This window comes from Dendrobates tinctorius, unplaced genomic scaffold, assembly GCF_039654945.1.
Source record: "Dendrobates tinctorius isolate UK_male_01 unplaced genomic scaffold, ASM3965494v1 ptg000016l, whole genome shotgun sequence".
NCBI lineage: Eukaryota > Metazoa > Chordata > Amphibia > Anura > Dendrobatidae > Dendrobates > Dendrobates tinctorius.
Genome location: NW_027361684.1, coordinates 26,409,675 through 26,427,745, shown reverse-complemented (window position 1 = coordinate 26,427,745; position 18,071 = coordinate 26,409,675). Strand labels below are relative to the sequence as shown.

The 18,071-nt window shown below is 46.5% G+C and overlaps 1 protein-coding gene across 4 annotated transcripts in view; it reads left to right on the top strand.

Annotated features, from left to right (window-relative positions):
• The window catches only part of RAP1GAP2 (RAP1 GTPase activating protein 2), a 1,085,931-nt gene that overhangs the window by 552,862 nt on the left and 514,998 nt on the right, over nt 1-18,071 (top strand). The window contains exon 1 of one of the 4 annotated variants that reach the window (XM_073565588.1): nt 1,326-6,431. The exons of 2 other annotated variants lie outside the window; for them this stretch is intronic. In XM_073565588.1, coding sequence (XP_073421689.1) covers nt 6,322-6,431 — 110 coding nt within the window. In that variant the 5' untranslated portion in view covers nt 1,326-6,321. Of the gene's footprint in view, nt 1-1,325; nt 6,432-18,071 lie in introns of those variants that run through there. One more of the 4 variants, XM_073565584.1, reaches the window with a different exon arrangement.

Sequence of the window (18,071 nt, the reverse complement as noted above, 5' to 3'; positions counted from 1 at the left end):
GTATGGCGCCCTGACAAATTTTTGCCGGCCGTTTTAGCGGCCCCATAGAAATCTATTGGGGTCGCAAAAACACGGCAAGTGTAAAAGAACCCATTCCACCTCCGTCACATAAAAAATGTTTTGTGCCCCGTCGTGTCTGTTCACGTTGCATTTTCCCCCGAGATCCTCAGGGAATTGACCAGGGGTGAGATTTACGAAACTGTCTTTAATTTGGTTTTTTTTCATTCTTGAAAAATGACAGCTGCTCTGCCATTGGTTGGTAGACAGCTTTATAAAACTGCCCATGTGTTGTTGTTTTTTTTTTTTAAGTTGCTTGTGAAACCAGTCAAGACCGTATTAGGCTTATCTAGAATCAGACACGCAGGTTTTTGTGGCATTATTTGTAGCCAATGTCTGGGGTAGATACAGAAGACAGAAAAAGTGTAAGTAAAGGTAATCTGTCAGCAGGTGTTTGCTATGTAATATGAGAGCAGCTAGATGTAGGGGCAGAGAGCCTGATTCCAGCGACATACACTGTGTCACTTACATGACTGCTTGGTATAGTTTGATAGAATCCCTCCCTGTTTTCTCTTATGTAAATGTAGTAGTGGTCAGATTGCTAGACTGTTTATATCTTCACCCACAGCCCCTGATTGACAGCTTGTGATAATGTACAGGGTACACAGGAAGCTGCCAATCAATGGTGGGGGCGGGGTTGCACAGGTTAGCTTGACTGGCTTGCACATAAAAGCTAGTCCTGTACTGATAATCTCCTGGTCACAAAACATTCATTGTATTCAAACTACAGGACATAGCCTAATAAGATACACATCGCTAGAATCTGGGTCTCTGAACCTACATCATGCTGCCCTCAGCTTTATTCTCAAAAACCTGCTGAACGATTCCCTTTAAAAGACTGATTATTTCAAATGTATCCACATCTGTTTGGCAGAAAAAGCATCTACAAAGACGGCACTGAGTCTAGTAGTCTATACAGTCCATATTTGAGTCTAAAGCTTCAATAATTTCATATGCATAGATCTAAGGGGTAAGGTTTCTCCTTGTGGAGAGTGACATGCCTAGCCTGGCATGTCAATGTGAGGAGGCTTATAAGCCATGCATGCTCCTCTGGGAAATTAAATATGAAAATTAGTCTTGTTAAAAGGTCGATACTGGCTTCTGGGTTGCTCCTTTCACCAGATGGCACTAGAGTTCAAATCCTATTCATCTCTGAAGAGGCAATTTGCATATTTAATTTCCCAGAGGAGCATTGCAAGGCTTATAAGTCTCCTCACATTGGCATGCCAGGTTAGGCATATCACTCTCTACAAGGATAAACCTTAAACTTAACATCCAACTAAGAAAGTTCTCGTATAGCCAAATCAGATCTCATACTTTGCACTGACAAGGGGCAATACCCCGAAATACTGTCTGAAAATTGAGATTCTGGTTTGACTTTTATCTTAAGCCATATGGCAAGGCCCGTTAAAAGGTCGATATTGACTTTTAGGATTTCTGCTTCCAATAGGTGGCGCTAGAGTTCAAGTCCTCTTCCTCTCTGAAGAGGCAATTTGCCTAGATAGATAGTTATAGACTAATACATGTATTCTCAAGATTCACAAACCTCAGCAGTAACTCTAATACAGGTACGGACTGGGACTGAAATTCAGCCCTGGCATTTGAAATCACACAGGTCCATGCTGTCACTGTCCCCGAGCATCAGATAGGATATCTGATATACTGATGTAAGGGATTGAGCAGAATATCCCTTTAATGCTACCTCCCCTTTAAGGAGTTCTAATATTAATATGTATTGTAAATAATGTACAGATCTTATGATGTTTTGGTACTGCTACACTACGGTGTATTACCTCCTGTTCATTGGTACTGCCACATTATGTGTTACCATGATGTAATATATTGTGTTATATTGTATGCTGTATGTTAATGCTTAAATTAGGGTAAGCCAGTGCATCCTTCGGGTTCAATAGTGGAGGGCACTGTTAGTATATAATTCCATAGACTGGCTAAGCGTAGTGTTGTTGTGGGCCACTAGATGGGGCATACTAGTGGGCCTTGTTAGGTATAGTTGATAGGTAGTTCACAAAGGGTTAACTGTAGGAGGAGCTGCTATGGGTTAAGTTAGTGTAGGTTATAGGAATAGTTCAGAAGGGAGAGCATGCCCGACAAGTCCACAAGGGCTCTAAGCCCAGGACGCCATAGCAGCTGCACAACGTTGTGGATAAGCAGAAAAGCACAGGCACAGTCAGATGGGTGCTGGATAAGACTGGAGCACTCGTGGAAATTAAATGTTTATGACAGCAGCAGGAACGAGAAGGAGAAAGTGGTCCAAGAGTTGTGCAGGGCGCAGAGTATTCACCATGTGGCAGATCTTAAATAGGGCGGAAGCCTGCAAGTCTGAGGCGAAGCGGATGAACGTGATCCCCTATGTCTTGAGGTCTCACTGGAGTGATGCTGTGGTACTGCCTAGGGCGCTAGTACCCCTGAATGTGCATGAGGACATAGAAAGTAAGCAAGGGAAAGTGCAGGAGGAAGGCTGTGTGGACTGGAATGCAGCTAATGTGTCCGGGACCGTTGAAGAAGAAAGTTAAACCATTGATTTGGCATCAGAGCCTGTATCTGTGTCCGTTATTTCAGCCCAGAGCACGGGAGCTAAGAGTGCAGGAGCTGGGTCGCACCGCTGTAGAATCCCTGATGGTGGACCAGCACCTCGAACAGGTACGCCGGTAGAAGCTGATGGTTTGTCTGTGGGAGAAGTCAGGACACAAGAGCCCCGGTGTCCCCGGCTACGACTAGAATCCTGCCCCCCTCTTACACTTGGATACTAGAAGACCAATATGTGCAATGATACCCATGGCCTACTGGGGTAAGTGACGGAGTCAGTGACTTTGTGCTTCGTCAGTATGGGCGTCTTGAGAACACTGATTCTGTTAACAACGTAGCAGACAAAGCGGCCCACGGCCAGACAGGCCCTTCTGGCCTTTGCCAGAATTGCCAGGTAGCCAGTCCGGCCCTGGTCTAATACCTATATTCATAATGATTTCTAGTTTCAAGGTAAGCCACCTATTCTACTAATGACTCTAATATCTACTAATGTACAATATCTACAGCAATATGATTATCCACCACTAGGGATTATTACACTCAGCATCTCAACCAATAGCAGCTTCTCTTCCAGCAACTTACTGCATTCTCCACTGCCCTGAAAAGACCACAGTGGAAATATAATGTCTCAGAGAGGGAGCACAAAGGTCAGGTCCACACAGGACAAATCAAGGACTGGCTAGATGTGCTTTTTTTATTTCACATTACTTTTTTATGGCCATCTTTTATACACTTGAACAGTAATAAAGAACAATGCATGTGTAAGCTTTACTGTTTCTGAGCCCCAATGCTAAACCTGTAGCAGGAACTCTTCCTACCATGCACCATTTATAATAGTCCTCTTTCCTTTTGTTGCAGAAGAACCTTAGGGCCCAATCAAGCATCAGGACCCAAATGTGAGCTGTAACGCTGCACCTCTATAGCGAAACTTCTTACCAAGTTTTTTTTTTCCACCATGAAATAGAGACAGAGATCCTGATTTCAGTGATGTGTCACTTACTGAGCTGCTTACTGTATTTTCTTAAAATCACTGCTTTATCAGCAGGAGATTATCACTAGAGGACTAGTAAACCTGCTGCCATGTAGTCCTCCATATTTACTAGCTCTGTATAACCCCAGCCCACCTATGATTGGCTGCAATCCGCCTATGCACCGTGTATACAGAAGGCTGCCAATCAGTGGTGTGGGTGGGGTTATACAGAGCTCAGCATTCAGAGAACTGCTAGATCTACAGCAGATAAAACAGAGATTTGATCAAACTGTAGCAAGCAGCCCAGTTAGTGGTACATTGCTGGAATCAGGGTCTCTGCCCCTACATTATGCTGCTCTCAGAAGAAATGGATTTTCTTTAAGCCTGTATATACGAGTATATTAATACATGGGGTGATATATTACTCTATCATTGTTGTTTATCAGAATATTAAAGGCACAAATTAGATGATTCTGTTCACCTATGAATGATAGCTCATGGAAAACACTAATGAGATGCTGATACAATTGTTATTATCTGTCATCCATTAAATGGTTTCCTAATTTATCAAAACTATTACTTTTCAGATATGCTGTGTAATAAATCTATAGAAGTAAATGTCACTCTGGTGACAAACAATGCAACAAAATTAGCCTGAGAGTCCTTTTTTTGCAAAAAACTGCAAAATATAGAGGCCTCCTTCAGACAATGTCAGGGGACAAATAGATTGGGCACAATGGGTTTGAAAGGTCGATCTTGTTGTTTTCAGGGGAGATAAGCTGTCACTCTTTGACCATTGGAAACAAATGTACTCTCATCTAAACTGAGCGTGCATGTGTATAGCGGAGTCGGGATTGTGTCACTGCTGACAGCTAAGGTGTATGGGCACCACAAAGGGATTATGTGGCAGCACTCAATTACCCATTACTTTCAATGAGTGAAAAATGCTGAAAAAACTCAGAAAAAAGTGACACGCTCCCATGAAAAAAAAACCATGCAAAGCACAAAATCGTGATGACATAAAAAACAATATGCGTGCATGAGATTTCTGAAATCTCATTGACTTTGCTGATACTATAAACGCAGCACAAAATTTGCACAAAAAAAATGCAACAAAAACGCCTAGTGTGAACTTTGCCTAAATAGATTGAGATATATATTTTTTTCCACTAAACTTTATCAGAATGCACAAGAGACCATGACAAAACCTGCAGGAAAAAAAGCACAAAAACCGCAGCAGAAAAACATCAAAACCTGCGTTTTTCTCGCAGCTTCTTTCCTGCCAAGAAATCAGGTTTTTGTTGCAAAAACGCCCGGTGTGAACACAGCCTAAGGCTACATCCACCATGAGCTTATGGTGAGTTTTTGATGTTGCAGATTTTCTGTATCATTTCTGCACCCATTAGTTAAAATACAGTAGGTTACTTCCGTTTTTTTTTTTGTTTTTTTTACATGCACAGGGTCAAATACTCACCAAAAACTCATGGTGAGAATGTAGCCTTAAGTTTCAAATATAGGAATAATTTAATTGACAAAATGTGATCTGGGTAGAATTGAGCAAAGCAATTTTTTTTTTCAGAAATCTGCAGAAAATATGCAACGTGTGAACAATATACCCCTGTATGATTACACGATTACACGTATTGTCTGCGCAGTATGAATTATGCCGGATCGTCTCTATGAAAGTATGTTTAAAAAAAAGGATGAAGAGCAATAATGTTCTAGCAGACCTGAATTTCTCAGCTATTTTATTTTCGGAATTAAGATCTCGCAGATACCCGCAGACCCATTGAGAACCGGAAGACTAAGATATCGTGTTGTCACAGTGAGTTGTAGGAGATGACAAACTCAGCACTGCTGCGTCTCTGAGCACACTTGGCCATACAGTATACATAAGATGGGGTTAAATATGAGATCCGCTCCGCCTCCCTGGATCTGTGCTGTCTCCGCTTCTTCCATCGGTGCAGACATAAAATCCAGTTTCGAAGAACTCTGCCCAGACTTCTGGCTGTCACAAAATTCATCTCCAGCATTCTGCGGCGAGTAAAGAAAGAATGAGGGAAGAGGAGGCAATAATCCGTATGGAAACACCCACCTTACAGATCCTGGGCTCCCTAGCCTGTGCAGGCAAAGATGCTCCTCGATCCACCGCCTACTTCGCACGCACTCAGCATCATCTTGCTAGTGAAAGTTAATATTTTAACCGGCAGGTGCAGAGCCAACTCCGAGCCATTGTGTTGTGTGTGTTTGTCTTTTCTTCCCCTCTCTCCTGGGTTTTGATTTCATGACATCCCTTTTCAGCTCTGGTTGTGTGTGTCCGTCTCCTAGCAAATTATGGATCTCCGAAGGAAAACCACGCACTCCTCTATGTGTGAGCTGAAACTTGTGTTGGAATATTTGTGAGAAGAAGAATCCTTGAGGAGCAGACGTTCACGCTTGGTCTTCTGATGGACATTTTCCAGCTAGGATGAGGTTGCAGCTCTTTGGAAAGTGACTTGTCATAATCTGCCTTATTCTCAATTGTCATACTAACTGAATAACAAAAAAAAAAGCAAGGAAAAGGCCCAACCGGCGGGAGCGTACCTGGGATCTCGGTGACAAGTGACCTTAAGGTCACTGGTGGAAAAGTCACTTGTCTTGCCTGCAGACGTTAAGAAGGAGAAAAGAGGAATCCGTCACCTTGCAGCCTTAAGTCTTTAAGTTTTCATACTTTGGTCCTGAGACGGTGGCCCTTGGATCTAATAAATATGTCACAACCGCCGACGGAAAGGATGCATTCGAAAAAAGCTGGAATTCGAGCCGCTGTGGTTTTAATTGGATTGCTACACAAATCAAGGAAACAGAATAGAGAGAGGAGGTAACGCTGCATGCTGATCATTGTCCTTGTCCTCAGAGTTGTGTGTTGGTTTTGCTACTTCAGCAGTAGATGGGGGGATGGATGATAACTTGCAATGTTGGGAATAACCCGTTAAGTACAGCGCTGGAATTACAGTGGTATGGCGGGCTCACCTTGAGCATTAGATGAGGCCTTGTTACATTGGGGTCAGTTATGTGAAGGAAACCTTTTTTTTAAAGCTGTCACTTTTGATGTCGGTCGCCGTTGACTTTGAAATGTCACATGACACCTACAGAATACAGCACTGCTGCGAAACATTTCTCCTACCTAAAGCGACTGTGATGATGTCCGACCCATACTTGGTGTCCGATATTTATTTGCGTCTTATCGCATATCAGATTATTTGACTATGTCCATATAATTGTGAAAGAAAAGGCAAAATGTTGACTCCTTATGGAGTGAGGGTAAGAATTTAGGAGCCATGTGTCAACAGTGTAATATATAGAATAGAATTACAATAAATCTAGAATTTCTTGATTATTCTCCAAACAGTATGTATATACACATATATTAGCCATAGCTTGGCTTTGACGGATGCCTCCTACTGTTGCGCTGCCATCACCTCATAGTTGGAGGGGACCTCCTGTATTGGTTTATCACTTTCATCTGATTAATATGACTCGAAACAGAAATAATAACGGTACATCCTTGTCATTAACACGGCAAAAATAACTTCAAATAAGGGTGTTTCGCTCCTAAATTCACTTTTTTTCCCTGAAAAAAATACATAAAAGGACCCCACAAGACATCTGCCCAACTACCGCTCCATTCACTCTGCTTCCACCATGCCTTATGACTAAAACACATGGTGTCTACAGGTAAATCATGCAGCTAGAGGTTTCCTAAACCTCTATAAATAATCCCTGTCCTCTGTGTCTGCACATGCAGCCTTGTCCCTGTCTGAACATACAAACTCCTTGCAGATGTTGTCCCCGGTGGGATTTGTACCCAGGACCCCAGTGCTGCAAAGCCACCTTTAGAATATGATTGTAAGTGGTTCCTTTCATTGCTTTTATCAATGTGTGAAAATAGGATACAATATCCCTTTAGAAGTATACACCGGAGGGTCAGTGTCCATTTTTGTCCCATACAAATTGCCAATGAGTCCTGTGACAAAAAGTAAGTTGAAAATTTGGTTAAACTGTACTATGAGAAGAGAAAACATTCACCTTTACAATTCATTATCCCTAAGGGCATCGATGATCCTTGGATAGGAATGATTAAAAACAAAAACTATCCCACCTGAAACAGAAGAGGAAGCCTTAGGAGTCAGGAGAACAGGTCCAGTCTCTTGTACCTAGGTGCCATTTTTAGCAATATTACTCGCACATTGAGGTTTTTCATACGGCTCAATATTGTGGCAGGCAATGCATTTTTTGGGACAGAAAAGTTGGAGTTGGCAGGCTCTACCCATGTTACTTAGGTACTTGCTCCAATGAACCATCACACACCATTTACTAGGTGATCCCATGTATGGATGCCTCCCTCTGTGTGTGGCCCTACATGCAGCGTAGCATTGAAGAGATGCAATTACTTATTGTGTTAGTACAATCACTAACCGTGGGGTGGTGAGGGGGTAGTGAAAACAAGAGTGGGCGCAAAAGCACAAGACCTGCTGAGGCAGATACAGGAAGAGTGCAGCAGGGTAACAATAAGTCATTAGCACTGGAGAATGTTGGGGGTTGCACAAGGGCACAAAGAAGCAACCCCCAGCAAACTACAGCAAAGTGTGTCAGAAGGCAAGCTGCTATTAACCCACAGCATCAGGAATTATGTGAAAAACGCTGTATGTTATGTTAACAAGCCCATCCAAATCTATTCTACATCTGATACCTGTGTAACATGCAATATACTTCATAAGCAGATATTCAATCACACATGTGGTCTCATCCACTGACCACTATCATCTTTCCTCTGATCAGACATATATACACTGTAATGCTAATATTGGAGGAAGCCAACATGAATGGGAACCCGGATACTGACAGATACCGTATACTGATTTTCTTATGTCTAAATTAACCAGCAATGACATGATCAGTCATTGACATCAGTCATCAGTCAAGGAGACCTGTTTACACAGGATGACAAGCCTTGATATGATCATTCCATAGCCCATCTCAAGAGCAATATACAGGTATTCCCATATTAGATATTTGTAGCATATCCACAACTCTGGGTCCCACTGGTGGAAACAGACAGAAGAGGCCCCTTGTGTAAGTATAGTATATGGGCCCTTTGCAACCCAAGAGGTCATCAAGATACACAATTCCAACTGCTTTGGAGGTAGGAATGGGCCCCCTTACCTCTTGGTCCCCTGTCCTGCACCCATGATATGTCTGCCCCTGTTAGGACCCCTACTTTTTTTCATGAGTATCATGGGAGGGGGGCTGTCTACTCATGTGTGGCTCACTTCGTTCACTTCTATGGCAGATCTGAAAAATAAGAAGGCATCTTACTTGGCTTCTTTCATAACTTCCATTGAGACTACTAAGGTCACATACTCACATTCTCAAGATACTGTAGATCCTAGAAGTGGGACCTGCATCCATCAGACATTTCTGGAATATCCCGTAGATCTGATATAAAAATAACCCTTTCATTTATTTTTGCAAAGTTTGAGCACTTCATTTGGCCTCCAACTGAACACAACGTCACACGAGTTCAGAATTCTTCCCAGCCGTCCTTCATGGTTTATATATGTTTCATTATTCACAAACTCAGTGAAATCAGTTCAGTCACAAATTAAATCCAGTAAATGATTCATGGCTGCAGCTGGATGTGCTGTATGTGTCTAGTAAGTGACGTGGGCAGCTTGTTGGATTAGATGAGCGGCATCTATTTGCCTATAAGTGGAGCTCCATGAAATACAGCGAGCGCCGTTGCCGCCTGGTGCATTAGTGCGTCCTCACCGTGCTTTTTATAACATCAGGCAGAGCTGAAATGTTGAGAGACAGACGCCATGCTTCAGAAGGTTTCATTCAATCCGTCCTATGGAGCAACAACGGCAAAACGTTAGGAAAGTTCAATATTTATTTGTTGCCCTTTGTGACATCAATGTCCTGTTGTCTGTGACAAGACAAGGAAAAACTTTGCACATTCTAAGCATGCTGGGATATCCAGGGTCACATCTTTTCAGCACCATGACGTTGTTATTGTCAAGTTGTTTGCTTGCGGGGAGACCCGAATATCCCGGCAACCCGGGCCACCCCCCACATAAGTAAAACCCACCACACCGATCACCAAGACACTGAGACAGGTAATTTCTTTTGGAATTTGTATGGCCACAGCAGCCTTTTATTAAATCAACAAACAATAACAATATATTATGAATGACATAAATAGAATAACTTGAATACTGAGGAGGAGTCCTTGAAGCCACAAGATCTAGGTGAAGTAGCCTGAAATGCTGTGAACAAAACCCATCATATTGCTCCCAGCCGTTACTCCACAAGCTCAGGAGCACCAACACACCGAGATATATTGTCCACTAAGCTACTTGGGGATCTACCCACTTCAGTCGGAAACTCCCCATACACCTTTCACCAGATCATCACCAACACACCTTTGAACGGAGGAGACCCTATACATTGAGGTCTCCAAAACCAACTTCCAACCGACTTCAAGGACTCCCCCCTCCTCAAAAACCGCCACAACGAGGGCCTTTGAACACCTCAATGGCCCGAGACCCCCCAACCCGCCATGCTATGGCCCTCTCTATTCCCTCCTGAAGACCGAGAGCCCAAATGTCGGAACCGACAGCGTTTAAATGGACGCCGTCGGCCAGTAAAAAATCACCCTCACCCTTTTCCAGGTCAAAATGTCGCACAGCCACTCCCCCATTCCTCACAACAAAAGAAGACCCTGCCCTACTGACTTTTATCCTGGCCTTATTGACCTTTGCCAAGGATCTCATAGAATGCCATCGCCTTCGTGGGACAATGTCGGACCAGACGATAGAGACCCCCGATTCAACAACTACAACCGCAGGCAATCCTGCTTAATATCCTTAATCAGTTCCCAAAAAGGTCGTACCGCCAGATCGTTGCCCCCGACATGAAGAACAAGAATGTCCGGTGCACGATCCCACTGGGTGCACTTATGTATTTCCTGCAATACCCTTCTGCACTCCATTCCCCGGAAACCGAGCCACCGCACCAACGCCACGTTCCTGGGGATGCCCAATTGTCTGCCTTCGTTCCTGACATCGGCTCGCAATGCTCCCCAATAAACGAAGGAACGACCAAAGATCCAAACCAGCAAAGGCTCAACACCTGAAACAAAAGGCAGTGCTATTATCAAAACATACCTAAAATACAAGTAAGCTTAACCCTCTCATTCACCCCCATGTTCTACGTGAGCCACCCATGCAAAATTAAGGCCTGATGTAACTCCGATACCGATTAGACTTCCAACCACTAATATGCTGTATAGAAGCAGGACCCAGACCCCCAGCTGCCGCTTCCGTCGCTGCTCCTATCCTGAAAGAATGAGGAGCAAAGCGGGAGTCGACCAGGCCCAACAGCCGAATGGACTTCTTAAAAACGGTGCCAAACTGGTACCGAGACAGACTGCCGCCATCGATGTGACACAACAGAGAACCGTTCAAGGTGGGATGAAGCTCCCAAAAACGCTGTAAGCACTGAACGGGGCACATTAAAGAACCAGACACACTCCCCAACACCACTCGGCGGCCTTTTTCTGACTGATCCGTCTTGGACCACTGCAACCAAAATTCAACACCTCGCAAAGTCAATATGATGTCCCTAGCCAATGACCCGCCTGTCAACTCCTTGTTGGGCGAAACGAGCTCCCCCACCCGTGAAGCCCCAAAATGAAAAAGCTAGACGAAACAAAGAAACCTCGTAATGCGAAGAACTTTCCGACTCCAAAATGAGGCCCAACTGCTCCAACAAATTAAAGGATAATGGACTCCTCAAATCGCCCCCGCTTCTGAAGCGGCGAAAACCCTTCGCCGCCTGTTTGACCAGAAATGTCTTCGTCAAATCTCGACTTCCACATAAGCGAAAACCAAAAGACAGTCCTGCCAAAACGACCAACCCTCCGTAGCACCATGCCCCAACCAAGACAACAAAATTCCCTCCTGATCCTGCTCAGGCACAATGACCGGGCCAGACGTAAGAACCTCCTCCCACATCAACCATACTGCCTGGTAAGCCTCCCAAGTTTTTGGGGCCAAAGAAGACTCAATCAGCGACTCTGCGGCCCATAAGCCACTTTCCACAGGGCCTCCGGACAAGCTAAACCATCGATCTCTGCTTCTGGTGCCAAAGAACGGAAACGATCCCACTGCGAACGAGAAAGAGAGTCAGCTATTTCGTTCTTAACACCAGGAACGTGTGTCGCTGTCACATGCACATTTAAAGACAAACATAATAAAACCAACTGCTGCAGGACTCGAACTACTGGAGGGGACATCGCGGTAAGACCATTAATTGCGCACACCACACCCATGTTGTCACAATTGAAACGCACGCGCTGGTCCCGAAACTCCCGCCCCCACAAATGCACAGCCACGATGATCGGAAAGATCTCCAACAACGTAATGTTGCGCACCAGGCCGGCCGTAATCCACTCATTGGGCCAATGAGATGCGCACCACTGACCTCTGAAGTAAGCCCCGAAGCCAATCCCACCAGCCGCATCCGTAAAAACTCCAGGGCGTCATTACCAACGACCTCGGCCATTACCAACGAGCAGCCATTGTACCCCTCCAAAAAGGACTCCCAGACCGCCAAATCTGCCCTAAGTTCTGATGACAATCTGATAAAATGATGAGGGGCTCGAACCACCGCGGTAGCACTTGCCAGGCTACGTGAAAAAACTTGCCCCATCGGCATGACCCCGACATGCAAAATTTAGCTTCCCCAACAACGACTGGAGATCTCGCAGCGAAATTTTCTTCAAACGGCGTGCTCGAACCTCTTCCGCCCGCAGATCCACTACCTTGTCCTCAGGCACACAACCAAGGAGGCAGTATTTAAACTAACTCCAAAAGAAGAGAACCATAGATAAATGACAAAATAAGTTTATTTGATCAATAAAATACATAAAAAATGCTACCTATATTCATATCAAACAAACGTACCCCTGAGGAGCAGCAGAGTGGGGATACAAAAAACCTTAAAGTATTTACTTTGGCACGCCATGTAAAGGAGAATAAATAAATATATCAGTATCTTAATGGAAAGAGGCTCCAGAAAATACAATTAGCCAAAGGCATTACTAGTTATAGTGCCCTCCTTCCATGTAGTCTACTATGAATGCAACTATGCCACCAATACATATTAAATATAACAGCAGTGCCGATAATGAGAAGGTGTACTTACTAATCAGAAAGAGAGATGTAAAAGGCCCGCGTGCTGTCCCCGCGCCCCAACGCGCGTTTCGCCCGCTTGCTTCTTCCGGGGGCGTGACTCAGGCAGACTGAACTCCCAATCCACAGTGTCAATGACAATCCCCAGGAAATGCAGGCACGTACTAGGGCCCTCCGTTTTACCGGGCGCCAGTGGGACTCCAAAACGCTCGGCTACCCACTCAATGACTTTCAAGATCCTGTGACAACACAATGAATCCACAGGGCCAACGCACAAAAAGTCATCCAGATAATGAATGACCGATTTGAAACCGGAAACGTCGTGCACAATCCACTCTAGAAAGGAACTGAAGGCTTCAAAATACGCGCAGGATAACGGACAACCCAGGGGTAAACACCTGTCCACAAAAAACATGCCTTCCCAATAGCAACCCAGCAGCTTCATGCTATCCGGGTGGACCGGTAAAAGACGAAATGCCAATTCTACATCTGTTTTAGCCATAAGGGCCCCCCTACCGCACTTCCGCACCCACCATGCCGCCTCATCAAAGGAGGAGTAAACCACCGAACAGATCTCGGGATCAATACCATCGTTGACTGACCTCCCACGTGGGTAAGACAAATGTTGAATAAGTCGAAACTTATTAGGCTCCTTTTTCGGAACAACTCCCAAAGGGGAAACCACCAAGTCCGGAAAAGGAGGGGAAACAAAGGGGCCAGCCATGCGGCCCAAGGAAACTTCCTTTTCAAGCTTCTCTGAAACAACCGTGGTATGCAACATAGCTGAACGCAAATTCTTCAAAACTAACGGAATGACGAACGGGGCATGAGGGATAACAAAACCATCCTTAAAACCCGTGTACAGCAATGCTGTCTTATCCCTGTCCGTATATCTATTTAGATAAGGGACCATCCTTTCCAGATTCACTGGAGTATCCCCCTTGCGAATTACCACCCCCAGCTCTGGGCTTCCCTTTTTTGAAACACTTGGACGGTCCGTGTGAAGCGCTGTTGCAGTTGGAGCAGATATGCTTGAATTTGCAATTCGCCCCAAACTTACACTGGCTGTCGTTAAACTACCAGCACACCCCCAACTTGTGAGTCCCTGATTGCCCTTGCCCGCTTCTGCCCGCGGAGCTGGAGTTACTGCTACTCTGGCTGGTGCTCCCAGCCCCACCGTGAAAGGAGCTCCCAAACTTGTTTTGTGCTATAATGCGCATCCACAGGCCAATGTCCTTCTGATCCCATTGAATAGCAGGACGAACGGCCTTCCTCTGCCGAAATTGCTCATCGTACCTCAGCCACACTTGACCCCCATACACTCTGTAAGCTTCCCCTATTGCGTCCAGGTAACAAAAAAGCACAGAGCAATTGTCAGGGGCTTTTTCTCCGATGACGCTAGCCAAAATGGCGAAGGCTTGCTGCCAGTTAACAAACGTTTGAGGGATTAAGCGCCCCCTACGTTTTTCTTCCTCCTCTTTCTTGCTGTCCTCTTTCTTACTCTTATCCAAATTAAATTTCTCAAGAGGCAAAAAGGAAAATATTTCCACGTATTCATCCTTCAAATCCGCTCTTTCACTTCCTTCTTTAAATGAGCCCCCCAGCGGGCCTTCAAAGCAGACGTACACCTCCCCATGTGCCCTGTCATCCAAATGCAAGCGACACTCCTTCTCTTTTTCCGTTTGCACCGACACCGACACCCCAGCTCCCCCGGTCGACTCTGGCCCGCTCTGCGCAACAGGCCCCCCGGCCTGCGACCCCACCCATGCTGTTAACGGAGCCGGCGTGACAAAACCCCGCTCCAAGCGTGAAAGCAAATTACGCACGTCCGCGAGCATGTCATTAACTCCCCCAGCCCCAGGTACCCCACTCAGCGCCGACCTTGATCCAACACCGAAAGATTCGGCCAATGGCCCCCCCTTACTGATGATGACGACAAGAATAGATGACAGACTGGTGACACAGAAGCATACTCACCGGGCTGCGAGGGGGATGTGTGCCCTCCAGCCGGAAATCCTGGATCCACGGATGCATCCTCGCCATCCTGCCTGATGAAGACCCCGCCGTCTTGCTGCTGATCCACGAGACTCCCCGCCGGAAGAACAGGGGTGCGAGGCCTGAACCCCTGGGGGATCCCGATTGGTGGGCCCCGGATGATGCTGATGGGTCTCCACGCCAGGAGCCCCTATCAATGGTCCAGATGCCCCCTGGATGCCCGGCAGGAACCCCCGCCTCCATCAGTGAGAGTAGCTGGCATCTGCCCTGCAGTGGTGCAGGCCGCCGACGCGCTGCTGTGAGGACTTGCGCTCCTTGATCTGGCTGCCACAGAAGACCCCGCTGTGTGCCCTCCGCTGCTGCGAGCCCCCGCAGGACCCGATGCCCCCCCACCACTGGGGGATGGTGACGGGAGCCCTGCTGACTGGCAGGCCACAGTTCTGCTGACAGACGACTGCGGCCTGGAGGATGGAGCAGGCCGCGCAGCGAGCCTGCTGCTGCTGCGGCCCCCAGGTGAGGCAGGTAAATTACGCCGCCCGGCGCGTGCTGGCTCCGCCCCCCCTTGAGCGCGAGACGGAGGCCTGGACACTGCTGCAGGGCCTCGCCGTGCCTGTGGATTCCTCCCAGGGTGGGGCGCGATCGTGTGGGAAATGCACGGCGCCAGGCCTGGAGGGTCCCGGGAGGGGCTCCCGCAGCATCGCGTGGCCCGGGGAGTAGAATCAGGTGAGAGCCGCTCCGGAGGCCTCACCCGTCTTGAGCGCTGCTCCCTCACCACCGACGGGGCCGACTGTCCAGAAGTTTCGGGATAATCCCGCCACCTGCGCCTCCAGCCAACCCGGGGGCTGCGACTGGGCTGCTGCCCGCAGCTGTTCCAGGACCAGATCCACCACTGACATGGTGAGTCGCTCACTGCTTTTCCGTTGGAAGAGCGGGAAATGTAAAGGAGGGACGTCCCCAACATCCCCTTATATACCCATGACGCCCACCTTATTAAAAAGGCAACTCCCCCACCAAACCTTACCACCTCCCGTCATGTTGGCCTCCGCCCATGCCTCGTATTGGGAGGGTGGGAGGCTTGGCTCCAGCCATTTCTTTTTTAACCCTAAAGCTTGAAACTGATAGATATTTGTCTGTTAGGCTTAGGAGCCTCATGTGATTACTGATTTAAAGGGGTATTTCACTTTAAAGGCAATGAACACCTTTAAATAATTGTTTTTAACATGTTACTGGTTATTTTTACTTATTAAAATTTTACTAAGATTCAGTCTACAATAGAGATGAGCGACTTTGCCTTTTTTTGGGCGAGTCGGGTTTCATGAAACCCGACTTTCTCAAAAGTCGGGTAGAACGAAATTGGCCGATTATCGTGAAAAGTCGAAGAACGACTGAAACACGAAACCCAATGCAAGTCAATGGGGAAGAAAAGTCGGCAGTGAGTGGAGGAGAGGAAACACACCTACAGTGCCCATTTTAATGCCAAAAACATCAATTCTTATTACTTAAGCTTGTCAACCTTAATTTACTTTATAATAATAGTTAGGCATTGAAAACTGGGGGTTATTTGGCTAAAGTTGTGGGGGGGTAGGGCTAGCTCCAGATTGTCGTGGGTCCAGGGCCAAAGAGTGTCAATGGGCTCCTTAAACACATGCCACAATTCATGATCCTCTGATACGGCAGAGAAATAGCGGTATAGTACAATGAAAAATACTTCACTTCTTGCATCTCATGACTGATATCCATTTTAAATTCTCCAATAGCTCCAAAAACGGACAGTATATTACTCCATACAGTATTATGGCCTCCGCATAGTGCACCATACAGAGTAATGAGGCCCATATATTTCTCCATACAGAATCATTGGTCCCATATAATGTTTGAAACAGTATATGATGAGCTCCACATAATGCTACAGTATATGTTGGTCCCCATGGATGAAGCTCCACTGTGTTATGGGCCCAAATAATGCTCCATATATAATGGGCCCCATTTCTAATGCTCTAGTGCATAATGGGCCCTGTAAATGCTCCTCCAGTGTCTGATGTCCACCTTTGGAATGCTCCAGTGTATGGTGGGCCTCATATATCATTCTCCAGAGTATAGTGCTCCCCAAAAATAGCTATCCCAACATTGAAAACAGTTAAATAAGTCTCCTCGCTAGGGAATCCCTGTACTAGTCTGGACTCCTCGTCGTCCCCATCTTCCATCTCACTGCACTTGGACTGTTTAGGCAGAGGGCGTACAGACATGATGTCATTGCGCTCTCTGACCAGAATGTCACTGTCAGGAAACGCGGAAGACGTCACGGCGGTGGAACAGGGAGAGGTAAGTATTTCAACTTTGCAAGTGCTGTGATCCTGAGCAAGCAGGGGGGCCCACTCGTTGGCGACGGCACTGGCACAGGGTCCCTCATAGTACGCCGGTGTGTCTGACGGTGGGTGTGCACCCCCACCGTCAGAGACACTTGAATCTACTATGAGGGACCTTGTGCCAGTGCCGTTGCCAAACAGTGTGCCCACCCACCTGTCCAGGGCAACGGCACTCGCACGGGTGCATGCGCCAGGTGGTGACCGCGGCCCTGTGGGGGGGAGGCAGCCCAGTTAGGGAGGTGGAAAAATTGGCATCTGTTGATGTTGGACATTCAGCAGCTGCAAATGGAGGAATTGGAGAAGTCCGCGGAAGAGGAGGACAAAAGCAAGCCATTTTTCTGGCAACCTACGTGTCAGCAGGGGAGGGTGGGACAAAATCCTTTGAAACCCATGCATGGTTCATTTTAATGACGCTTAGATCATCAACATTTTGGGTCAACAGATGGGTCCTTTTTTCTGTCGGGATTGATCCAGCAGCACTGCAGACTCGTTCAGATAACACACTAGCAGCAGGGCAAGCGAGCTCCTGTAAGGCATATTGTGCCAATTCAGGCCAGGTGTCAAATTTACTGGCCAAATAGTCAAAGGGGAATGACCGGTGAGGGAGAACATCGATATGGGAGGAGAAGTAGTTTGTTACCATAGTTGACAACTGCTGTCTCCTGTCACTTTCGATCGATGCAGTATTACCAGTCGTGTGAGCGGTACTTGAAAAATCAGTCCACAACATGATCACGAAACCCCTGTGTCCAACGCCACTTCGGCTGTGTGCACCACGAACACCTCTTTCATGTTGCCACCTACGGCTTGTTGGAAAAACATCACCGCCACTGTGTGCTGGGAATGAATCAAACAAACGGTTTACCAGAGTTGCTTGTTTGTTAGCCAGTATTAGCTCTAGGT